This window comes from Pongo pygmaeus, chromosome 1, assembly GCF_028885625.2.
Source record: "Pongo pygmaeus isolate AG05252 chromosome 1, NHGRI_mPonPyg2-v2.0_pri, whole genome shotgun sequence".
Taxonomy (NCBI): domain Eukaryota; kingdom Metazoa; phylum Chordata; class Mammalia; order Primates; family Hominidae; genus Pongo; species Pongo pygmaeus.
Genome location: NC_072373.2, coordinates 59,528,222 through 59,541,536, shown reverse-complemented (window position 1 = coordinate 59,541,536; position 13,315 = coordinate 59,528,222). Strand labels below are relative to the sequence as shown.

General features: G+C 34.3%; 1 protein-coding gene across 6 annotated transcripts in view; it reads right to left on the bottom strand.

Annotated features, from left to right (window-relative positions):
• The window catches only part of BRINP3 (BMP/retinoic acid inducible neural specific 3), a 383,505-nt gene that overhangs the window by 64,126 nt on the left and 306,064 nt on the right, over positions 1–13,315 (bottom strand). For all 6 annotated transcript variants that reach the window (XM_054454133.1, XM_054454152.1, XM_054454116.1 and 3 more), the window contains one exon: positions 2,806–3,028. In XM_054454133.1, the coding sequence (XP_054310108.1) occupies positions 2,806–3,028 (223 nt within the window). The remainder of the gene's footprint in view (positions 1–2,805; positions 3,029–13,315) is intronic.

The window sequence follows — 13,315 nt, the reverse complement described above, 5'->3', positions numbered from 1 at the left end:
GATAAAAAAATGTGGTGCATACATACCATGGAATAATACATAGCCATAAAAAATAAAATCACATCCTTTGCAGTAACATGAATGCAGCCTGAGGCCATTATCCTAAGAGAGTTAACACAAGAACAGAAAGCCAATTAATGTGTGTACTTATAAAATAACTGGGAACTGATATAGTTTGGTTGTGTTCCCACCTAAATCTCATCTTGAATTACCACATGTGGAAGGGACTCCATGGGAGGTAACTGAATCCTGGGGCAGGTCTTTCCCATGCTGTTCTTGTGATAGTGAATAAGTCTCATGAGATTTGATAGTTTTAAAAACGGGAATTTCCCTGCACAAGTTCTCTCTTTGCCTGTTGCCATTCATGTAAGATGTGACTTGCTCCTCCTTGTCTTCTGCCATGATTGTGAGGCCTCCACCAGCCATGTGGAACTGTAAGTCCATTAAACCTCTTTTTCTTCCCAGTCTCAAATATGTCTTTATCCGGACTAATACAAGAACTAAACATTCGGTACTTATGGACATAAACATACTAAAGTAGACACTAGAGACTGTTACGGTGGAGAGAAAGTGAGGGCGCCAATTATTGAAAACCACTGGGTACTATGCTCATTACCTGGGTGATGGGATCAATTATACCTCAAACCTCAGCATCATGCAATATATCTATAAAACAAATGTGTACATTTACCACCTGAATCTAAAATAAAAGTTGAAAAATTAAAAAGAATTTTTTATTCCCAAAAGGTGAAAATTCTCAAATTAATAACTTAAGTTTTTATTCCAAGAAACCAGAAAAAGAAAATGACATTAAACACACAGCAAAGAGGAAAAAATAATAGAATAGGTATGAAAAATGAACTAAAAACTAAAAAAAAAATAAGGACTATCAAGAAAACTAAAAGTTAGTGAAAAATAAAAATGAAGTTGAAAGACTTTTAGCTAAACTGACCACAGAGAGGGGGACAGAGAGAGACTGAGAGAGAGAGAGAGAGAGAAAGAGAGAAAGAGAGAAAATAAGAGAAAGGACTGCCTAGGAAACTGAAAAGACACCTTAAAGAATATAAATAATTATTTGTATATCATACAACTGATAAGGAACTTGCAATCAGAACACATGAAGTCCTCTTACAACTCAATGCTCACTTTCAAAAAAAAATATTGAAATCTATGAAGGATTTGAATAGACATTTTTCCATAAAAGATATACAATGAACATGAAAAGCTGTTCAAAGCACATGAAAAGATGTTCAATATTGTTAGTCATTAGGGAAATTTAAATCAAAACCAAGAGATATTATTTCATACTCACTTCAATGGCTATAACCAAAATGATACAAAATCACAAGTGTTGAAGATAATGTGGAGAGATTGGAGTTGTCATTTGTGACTGGTGAAGATATAAAATGGTGCAGCCACTGTGAAAAATAGTTTGGTAGCTTCTCAAAATGTTAAATATAGTTGTCTCATGACTCAGCATTTCTCCACTTTGGTATATACCCAAGAAAATTGAAACATATGTCCACATAAAAAAGTGTACATGAATGTTTATAGAAGCATTATTCATAATAGCTTAGAAGTACAACAAGCCAAATCTTCATCAAGTGAACGAATAAACAATATGTGGTATACCCATACTACTGATGCTACAACATGGAAGAACCTGAAAGCAGTTTGCTAAGTGAAAGAAGCTAGTCACAAAAGGCCATATATTGTATGATCCCATTTACAGAAAATGTCCAAAATAGGCAAATCTATAGAGACAAATAGTAGATTAGACAAATTTATAGAGAGAAACAGCCTTGGACTGGGTGAAGGTTTATGAGGAGTGACTGCTAATTGGTAATCCATTCCTTTTTGAGGCAATGAAAATGACCTCACCTTAGATTATGATGGTTGCATAGTTTTTTTTTTGTATACTAGACACCAATAAATTGTAAAACCAAACAAACAAACAAACAAAAACAATCCAATGCTTTCTTTTTAAATGGATGTTTAAAATTATGTACTAACCTTCAGGGTTTTTTTTTTTTTCCAGCAAAAGAAAACTATAATTATAGAGTTCTCATCTTAATGATTTAAGCACCAAGTCAAAATTCAAGCATTTTATGTAAGAGATACTGATACAAATGTATATTTCTTGTGATACTGTCCTATATTTTCCCGTAGCTTTTCGTTTTCAAACTGACCTCAAATAGATAAATACAAATTTTTATTACACTTACTGCTCAGTATTTCCTAAAGTAGGAAATTCAAACACTGCTTCCCCAAGTCAGTTCAGACACAAATAATTTAATTGTTGTCATCAATCCTATTAAATTTTAGAAGTTTTCATAGTAATTTTCAGAAGTTTTTGTAGAATTAGGTTTATGGTTTTCCATACACTGGTTATAGAAAATACATCTTGAATTATTTTATTTGAAAATTACATATTGAGGAATTTTAATTTCTCATCCTGTTTATTTCCTAGGCTTACAATGTAACCATAGGGCTTTGTGCTTCTCTGCTCACTGTAATGCAATTATTAGTTGGCTACAACACATAATAAATTAGAATGATTTCTTCATTTTGATAAGAAAAGAAAAAAAAGAAATAAGTGCTAGTATATATTTTTCTCATTGTACTATTACTTTGAAAAATAACTATAATTTATTATTTGAGACTTAATATATTGTTTTCAAATTATCTCTAATAATATAATTTAGATCATGATTTGTATATTAACACACCTGCATTCAGAAAAATAAATAGAACTCACTTTCTCAACAATAAACTTAATTGCTTACATTACCACAAATGTCTTACCTTTGTCTTGGCAGGCTGATGAAAGGTTGTTTATGACACCTCTTGCTAAGGCTAAAAAGCTTGTGTACAATTTTCTGCGCCTTTAGGAAAAGTTGTTTCATGCTGTTCTCCAGTTGTTCATAACGGCGCTGAAAATTAGAATCCATTGTCCACAAATGCATTATAGTAGATGTGTTGAGGAAATAATTCATAGGTAGCCTTTTCATAAATAACTTGAATTCATCTGAAAAATGTCAAAATTCAACACTTTAATTATGAAACTGTTGTTTTCTGTTTTTCACAAACACATATAATATGTCAATATTAAGAACAAATACATATACACATATATGTCAAATTAAGAACAAATAAATACAGCAGGTAGGATTACATGCCTAGCTAATATTTTATCTTTTATTTATTTATTTTTTTTTTTGGTAGACATGGGGTCTTACCATATTGCACAGGCTCAAGCAATCCTCCCATCTCGCCAACCCAAAACACTGGGGTTTCAGGTATGACCTACAGTGCCTGGCCTCAGACATTTAAATAAAATAACATTACTTAATTACTTTTTAACATGAGGTAGAACTCTACTGGCTCACATTTGATATGTGTGTTTTTAAAAATCAATGTACATATTGGTATAATCAAAGTATTTCAGTAGAAATGGCAATGCAATATTGATAATAAACTTATTATGAAAGCATAGCAACAGTTTCACTGTAACAATAGAAAAAATACATAATATCTAACAAAATACATAAAGGATGATCACAGGAAACATAAAATAAAGAGAAATAGAAAAAAAAATGTCCTATATATATAAAGAATCCATGTGAACATTTGTTTTTACACAGAAAAAAATGATCATTTCTGATTTTATATTACCAATCCAATGACTTTAAATTCATTTCTTCTACTTATGTTTGTGAACATAGGATTTCTTGGAAAATAATATGCTCACAACAAATCCTAGTAACACAAATTTTTTGTAAGCAATAAACTAAAAAAAAGGATTACTTTCTCACACTAAATGCAAAACTTTGGGGCTTTCCATACATGAACACATAGAACGTATGCTCTGTTTCATTGGCTGGGTTTTCATTTATTTATTTATTTATTTATTTATTTGTGTGTGTGTGTGTGTTTTGTTGTTGCTTAGTCTACAGTAGGTTTAGACTCAATACTAACTCCAAAGCTGACAAATAAATATGAAACTATGTTTTCAATGTTATTGCCCAACCAGAACACCCTCTAATAAAGCTATTTCTTGTTTCTTGAGAACCACATTTTCCTGAAATATGAGTTCCTCTGTCTTCTGATTTTCAGTGGCAAAAAAAAAAAAAAAATTCTAGCAAATAAATTAATCAAACACCTTGACACTACAGAAATACTGGCTTTAAGTCAGTAAGATACAAAATTGGCAAGATATGAAAGAAGTGGGAATGTGAGTGAGAAGAAAGACTCATGGCAAGAAAAGTTGACACAGAGAAATTCCAGGCAATCAGTGTCCTGAATAGCAGAAAGTTACCAAGGGCTGAAATGGCATCTGCTCCTCCACTGAGCACTACTAATACATAAATTTTGACCCACGCTATAACCCTTAGTAGAACTGGTTGATTTTTTACTTTTACAAGCTTTTTTTCTCCTAACATTTCTAAGGGACTATTTCAATGATTTGTATTGGTTTTGAAATTTCCCAACATCTACAGTAAATCTCTGATACGACTTTGAGTGGCCACACATCAATGTAAGTCTATTCAAACCATTCTATAAGTCATGGGTATAGAGTTTACACTGAAATTGACAAAATACTATAATGCTGCATAAAGTAAATGACAAGCCTGTTCAATAGCTTGTGAACTGGCCAACTTTATGAGGCTACAAAGCGATGGGTATATGAGGGTATAAATCAGAAACAGATTCTAATTCCTTAGTAGCTGCCAGAAATTAGATATGCTTTCTCACTATTTTATTTTTCTCTGAAAGATGCATCATGTTTTATATTAAAGCATTTTGATACATCAAGCCAATTAATCTGTCCTTTATTGGGTTGCCCTGTTTATGACCCCATTCAACTGTTTGAGAAATTACTCAAATACAGCCTTATCTCTTAGAAGCTGGAAAACCCAGGTCCTTACTCTCCCAGTGTCCTTGCAGCTACAGAGGGATTGGGTGTATCATTTAAACTAGAAGAAACAGGTGTACCACCCAGATTTTGATCTTAAGTTGTTAATGCAAAGACAAAGAGAGTGCCTAGAGAAATTTTCTCAGGAGATGTTTGCAGCAGTAATGGTAATGGTTAGTTGGTTAGTTCCATATGGTGCTGTTCATTGCAGTTAGCAGTGTTGACCTCACTAAATACGTCCTATGCATTTTTTTTAAGATGAGGTCTCACTCTATCACTCAGGCTGGAGTCCAGTGGGGTGATTTCAGCTCACTACAACCTCCGCCCCCAGGGTTCAAGTGACTCAAGCCCCTCAGCCTCCCAAGTAGCTGGAATTACAGGCACGTGCCACCACATCCAGCTAATTTTTTATATTTTTAGTAGAGACTGGGATTCACCATGTTGGCCAGGCTGGCCTTGAACTCCTGACCTCGGGTGATCTGCCCGCCTCAGCCTTCCAAAGTGTTGGGATTACAGGTGTGAGCCATCGTGCTGGGCCTATGAAAATTTTTTTACTGTTTCCTGGGTAGCACATGAGTAGGTTTCCCTACTTTTCTTGGTGATTTGATGTGCCATCCAGAATCCCTTTATCCGATTTTGGATTTTGGATGTGTCATCCAAAATCCCTGAATTTATCCAATTAAGTGAGCTAGAGCCTGTTTGTCTTATTTACATTGACTAATCTGGGCTTATACAGGTAGAGATGCCAGAAGTGGTTTGGTAAAAGCTTCCAAAGAAAATTGAGAGCATATGTGGTTTGTTTCCTACTGGCTGGGACAAAAAGCTTTATAAACCTACGCAGTATTAAGGGTGGAATTTTGAAATTAGAAATTCCACCTCTGCCCACCTAGAATGAAGTGTGTGTTGCAGAAATGGCATTTGGACCTACATGCCTGCATATAATTGAATGAAGAGCATGAAAAATTCAAAGACTGTGGGTGAGTTTACTACTAATAGAGATGGTTTGCTTAAAGCGCCCCAATTCCTACCCATTCAAAGTACAGAATGAATGTGAGACTTTCAAAGCCTGTGCTAAATAAATCTTTTACCTCTTGCAGCTGTAGGGCTTCAAAACAAGCTTTGACCCCAAGATTGAATTTAAATTCCTTTCAGGTCTGTTATGTTAAAGTTACAAAGAACCATGATTGGAGAGGCATGGGAATCTTGGAACTGAAGTGTAGATATGTAGGATGACTGGAATTAATTCAAAATAATCTAAACATAAACTTTCGCCTTCCCGCCCCTGTGAAGCCAATTCTTATGCCCATTATGCCCCAGGGGAGCTTATTAAAAATATTCAAAGGGAAGGATAATTTTCCAACAGACTACCAAGAATTTGCTCATTTTTTATTGGAGGAAAAAGCATTAAATGCATGGGTAAAAGGAATGCCAGTATCTCCGAGTGCTGTATTGGCGGTTGTCTATAGGATAGGGACATCAGAGTAAAAATCGGTGTGAAATCAGTTCAGCTCTGACTTCAATGAATATATAATTACCCTCTGTACTGAGGCCCAGTAGCAACTATTAGCCATCAGAGTCACAGTGAACGTAGGTATTGTAATACACAGATAGTTCAATGTGCTACTTAGAAATGTTTAACCTGTAGAAATTTTAGAGTTTACTAATCAGATCATGCCCCTTGACAAATACATGACCAGTGCCTTGAGGTCCTATTTAATTTGTATATATATATATATAAAAAAGCAAGACATAGTTCTGGCAACAAACGCCTGGTTTGAGTCATGAGAAGAAAGCTGTCCTATCAAATTCTCAGCCCTGAATCATTCCTGAATCATTTCAAAGACCAGATCTCTTGTATCACAGATTACTAAGTAGGGCAAATATTCAACTCGAATGGTGAGTGATAATTTCTGGGGCTCTGGTATGCTACAATATTCTGGAAATAAGAGTGTGGTCTTATAAAAATCAGGTAATAAATTCAGTTTCCTCTACATGCTCTTCGCATTAGGCCAATAGAGACTGTAACCCGTAAGATGTTTAGTTTCCAATTATTTGAGTAAAAAATTGTAATAGAAGAACATTGACATCGTAAGCTATTATGGAGTAAAATCGATTAAGACAAAAATACAAAGGGAAGCTTCCTGTTTCTGCTAAAAGTATAAATCTAGAGTCACATTGCTTGTTTTCCATGCTTGACACAATTCCAGGAATTTGGGATGCATGCAGTACTTGAAAATTGTGAAGAGAGTATTCATATTCCATCTCCAATTAACTCAATATGTTGGCTAAAGCTTCAACATAGAGTCATTTTAATTAAAACTGCTATTCCTGATGTGGTAGCTTTACCAGTGGCATGATTCTTGGCACCGGGGATAATGCTTCCTCTCTGGCATAAATTGTTTTCTTTATAACTGTAAACAGAGAATATCAGGAAGAATTTTTCTTTCACATGTCAGTCACAAGAGTTAAAGATTCTCATTGTATTCTGGGTTTAAGTAGTTTCTTAGCATCTGTGCTACAATTTATTTTACAAGGATGTAGATCATCTCACTGTGCCACAGGACATATTTTGTTAATGACATACTACTGAAAAATATGAAATGTGAAATATGTAAAAAAACACGACTAGCAGGTATTCTAGCTTCTGGCCTATACCTTAGGTGTGCATGAGGACTGAAAATAAACGTTATTTATATTGAGAGTCTGGTGATTCTGTGCACATTTGGATATCCTCTTCAAAATGAAGAACAAGTAACTGCTTCTTCATATCTCCTTAATTAGAAAGATGTACAAATCTTGGAAGTCGCATAAAGTGCTTTCTCTGGTGACATTATTGATAATGATGACTTCAGTGATCTGTATTGGTGTGGCAGATGTGCCAGCTGCAATTCTTTTGCTCCTTGATGCCCTCAAGAGATTACTTCTGCTATTGTGATTTCAGGCTTGTTCCTGGCATAGCACCTGAGCCAGCATCTCCAATCCTCTTGTTGATTCTGTGAACTATCCAATCCAATGTCTTTAAATAAATTCCTTTCTGCTGCAATCAGATTCTGTTCTTACAAGAATGCTGACTGATACAGCTAACTGAGGCCTCAAGGGCAATTATAATTTGTAGTTCAACAAGATTTTAACAAATATTTGTTGAATGTCTACTGTGTACCAATCACTGTGCTACTTGAGTGTTAAAACCACAGTAATAATAATTATTATTGTTATAATAATGACAACTTTATCAGACATTTTGTGTTGATGAAATTATATAATTACTATGAAAACTTAATAAAATGTCTTTTATATAGTCATAAATAACTGTTAGTTATTATTTTTCTTTTATAATTTATTTAGTGTTTCCATATGTGCTGTGCTTAGCACTTTACACAGATTATCCCATTTAATCCTTACAGAAGTCCTAGGAGGTGGGTCCTATTATAATCTACATTTTGCTGATGAGAAAATTTCCCTAAGCAAGTTTCAGCAAGCTGTTCAAAGTGACACAGTTATTAATTAAAGCCCAGAACAAACCAAGTCTGAAAAAAGCACGGCTCCTGCCTTAATAAATATAAATTCTCGTAGAGTTGACAGGAAAATAAAATTATTATTCCCTACACTTAAAAAGTGCTTTTGTTTGGCAGACTTTTCATAAACATTATCACATTCAATCTCATAATAACCATGAGGTAGGAGAGTCTGGTTTTGTTGAGATGTGTTGTGAAATGAATTTGAATTATAGGATTATTGACAGACCAACCTACGAGAGAAAAAAATAGGAAAATAATAGACCTGAGGAAATATAGAAGGAAAGAATTTTATATTTCTCTGACGGTCAGGACAATGTTTTATTTTTCTTTGTATTTTCCCTTTCCAAAGCCCTAAGACACCATATTACATATACTATGAACTAAGGATACATTTCTTAAATGTCATAACCAATTAACAAGTTCCAGAAGGAAATGATTGAACCTAAATATAAACATCTACAGAATAGTTCATGTGGAAAAGCAGTTAGAGCTTAGTCATATAAAACGTGAAGCCATTTTTTTATATCTTATGACCACGAATGACTCAAGTGGGTAAAAAACAGTTGAAGTAAGATACGTTTTACAATTCTAAGACTTAATACTAATATGAATAAAGAGAATTCAGGTTGAAAGCAAAACTGCAAGATAAAAACGTAGATACATTTCTTAACTTATGGATGAGAAAATGGTTTAGGTGGAAAAATTACAATGTGTGTAAATTGCAGCTTGATGACTTACTAGTCAAAATGTTCTGCAATAACCTGTGATCATCAGTTATAAGCAAAATTAGTAGTACACATTCAGTACCTTTTAAGTCTGAAGCATTCTTACAGGCCCTTAACACTCTAAACTCTCTTAGTTATTGCTGTAATGTCTGCTGTACTGAAACAATAACCATGACTTAGATATGTTGAGTAAATTTTTCCAAGTGTGATGCCTGCTATGTAATGCCTGGAGAAAAGCTGCTGAACACACAAGCAATATTTGCCTATGAGACTGAAACTCAATTGAAGCCATGTACCCACTGGCAGATGAGGAATCCAGAGCTGGAGTGAAGGTGGTGAGAGATAATCTCAGAGGAGGGATTTTTCCCCTGGCCTAAGCGGTCAGTGTGGTTGACCAGATGCCACCCACAGTTCCCTGTTTCTTTACTGGACATAAAGAAATCAGCATACATGCACAAGCATATTGCTGTTTTTGATTGTTTGGTTGCTTGTTTATTTTTACTAAATAGCCAACGGTATGTTGATCAACATCTAATGGAGAGAGAATTGGTGGAAAACACTTCACACCCTTTAAAGAGCGAGTAATAATACCTTCAAGGAAAAATACCCTTTCTTTTAAATAGGAAACACTTGCTTGCCACTACTCTCCTCTAGTAGGCCAGTTGTTAATTTTTGCAGTAGTTTTTATTCCTTTTCACCAGTCAATGTAAATGGAGGCCAAATAAGTTTAGTGATTTCCTTATGAATAAAGATCTACGGAAAAGTTGAATTAGTACTTAAACTAAGAAATTTCATCCATAATTTGTCCTTCATATTATGTTGCTACTGAAGTGTTATATATATTAAATGAAAATGTATAATAATTATTAAAATAATACTAATTCACATATTATTTAACTATTAGGAAAGTTAAGACCAAGCATAAAATATATTATCCACTAGCCACATTGAGTATCTCTACACATAACTAGGAAGAATGGGAAACCTGTCAGTTATTTTGCTCTATGACATTCAGCTGTAATCTGATTTTAAAAAATGTTGTCTTCTTTCCACACACAGTGGCTCACGACAGTAATCCCAACACTTTGGGAGGCCAAGGCAGGAGAATTGCTTGACACCAGAAGTTTGAGACCAGCCAGCACAGCATAGTAAGACCCCAACTCTATAATTTTTTTTTTTTAATTAGCCAGTTGTGGCTGTTGTCCCAACTACTCAGGAAGCTGAGGTGAGAGAATCGCCTAACCCTAGGAGTTTGAGTTTACAGTGAGCTATGATTGTACCACTGCACTCCAACTGGGTGACAGAGCAAGATCCTATCTCAAAAATAAATTTTAAAAGGTCTTTCTTTCTTGCAGTAGTTTTACATACAGTGGAACTGCCTAATAGATGAAAAACAAAAACAATGTGATTAAATTTTTTAATAAGTCAGTATCAGTGATTTGGGTGACAAATAAATGCCTAACTCCTTATATATGAGTTAAATTTTCCCTCAAATATTTAAATATTGGCTTTTATGTACATAAGAGTGTTATACTCTTTATTTTTATCATGTTATGCTTATAAATGATTTACCATGTTTCTTAGTTGTTGAAGACATTTTTCCTCTGGATTGAATTAACCAAATGTGCTATGTGTTATACTCTTCCATACATTTTTCACAATGTTACTTAAATTTGTCAGAAAATGGACTTTATTGAATAAAAACTACATGTGATGCTTCTAATTGGTCATGTTTAGTTTATTGATTCCAAATTAAAACATCTCAGATTGTGGCATTAATAATTTACAGATAATTGGCAGCTGTGCTAACTTGGTTATTATGAACTTGGCACCATTGTCATTAGTTTGAAGCTGGTACACTTCTCCCCAAACCCTCCTCCTTGGGAAATTCCAGTTTAGACTTTATCAGTGACAGAAAGTCATGTGGGAAGTGGAAGGCTGACAGGAAGTGGAAGCCATCATCCTCAGAAGTTTATGATAACTGAACATAAGACAATCGAACATAGCCTTTCCCAAAATGCAGTGATATGGTGGCTCCCACGAACAGATACAGCAGCTTCCATAGAAATGGCAGCATGCCCAGAAATAGCAGCTTCCAAATACCTCCCCAAGGTTTCCACTTCACAGTGGCCAGATGCATGCAACCTCTTGGACCTGTCTGCAAACTAAGTTTTCTATTCATGCCAGGGCTTTGAGATTAAGTGGATTAAGAATGTTTCTCCAGTTCTCTACATTCTTCCTTTCCTTCATCTTCTCTACATCTTCATGTGAGCACTAATTCCCATTTAAAACCCCTTGTTTCTATCATACTTTTGGTTATTTTATTTTCCTGTTTAAAAACAGATGAACAAATCAAGTAATGCAGCTGCGGCTAGTTTTCTATTACACACATTCTTCACTCATTACAACCGGAACACTGATTCTGTTGTGGATAGCAATGGATCCAGATATAAAACTACTTGCAGCATCTGGTGTATACATAGCAACCATCTGGCCAATGAGACAAAAGCAAGAATCTGTATGTGGGGGAAGGGAGGTATTCATGGCTAATGTTTTCAGTTTATGATTTGGGTCTCGTCCTTATTTCTTACTGAGCTTTCCTGTGTCCTTTGGAGTAAAATGCAGACCCAAAGCTGAGCAGCCGCACTGTAACCATGAGGAAAAAGTCAAGAGAAAGGGAGATACATTGGTCTTCATCTCCTCATGTCCTTGAAGCAGTACTGGCACTACCACTTCATTGCTGTTATATGCAGATAGTTGTCATTGAAAATGAGAAATAAAGAGCAAGAATGAAGTCTTTAAAGCAATAATTCCTAAACTGCTTATCTCAAGAGCCCTTTACATTCTTAGAAATTATTGAAGACTCCAAAGAGCTTTTGTTTGTGAAGATATTTTGTAGGCATGTATGATATTAAATATGTATTTATTAATGTAAACCATTTAAGTAACATTTTATGAATGAAATACACATAAATAACACATTTTTATGAATATAACTATATTTTCCCCCAATTTTTTGTGAGATTAGCATTGTTTCAAATTTTGCAAACCTCTTCAATGTCTGGAATAAAAGAAAACATCTGGCTTCTCATATCTGCTTCTGTATTCAATTTTCCACAGTACTACACACCATGTAGATTCTAGACCTGTCCTCTGTACACTTGTTAGAGAATAAAAGTAAAAATTGAATGAAACAACATCTCTATTTTATTATAATAAGATGCTTGATCTTGTGGACTTCCTGAAAGTATTTCGGGGACCAGCAGATTTCTCCTGATACACTTTGAGAAGTACAGCTGCAAAGAATAACAAAATAATCACCTTTCCTGCTTGTAAGTCACTTTATAGTTTACACGTTACTTCAGTTAAAATCCTCATCAATCCTATGAAGTAAATAAGAGTAGCTCTGTTCTATTGACTCCCTTTTATTGTCAAGGGAACTTAGCTTCAAAGTGATAACATTTTCTCCAACATCTAAGTTGGTACCTACTCTGCCTTGTCGTTAATGTGTCTTATTTTCCACTATGTAGTTCTCCTCTGTGGAAAGTAATATTTAAGGGATGAATAGAAAAAATATAAAACTGAAAAATGTAGTTCTTCTGAGTATATAGATCCATACGTATATACACACACATACACATGTACACACATACACACATGTACATTGGATTATAAACACATAAATATGATATATATGAGATATTGTATACATCAGCCTGTCTAGATGTATAAACGACAAAACTCGAAGTTTACATATTTTGTTTAGAATGTAATAATATGTAGCTAATTTTTAAAATACCTGTATAGTTTTATATATGAGCATTGAAATAATATAATAAAACGCAGCACCAATTTCATAGTATTTATAGTATGCCAACTAATCAAAGAAAAAGGAATTTGTGATATTCCTAAGAGTTTAATATGTAATGTTTCATTTTTCAAACCATCTATCATAATAAAGAGAAAATCATATGTTAGTGCATATTTAACAGCTGTACATCCTCTCAATAATCTTGCTTTTTTCTACAGATTGTCTTGGAATTTCATGACGCAGAGAAACAAAACTTTGACAGTTATCATGTGATTTTTCCCCTGAAATATGCCACCACATATTAAAATTGAGGAATCATATTTATCCTATCTGCTGTAGAGGTGCG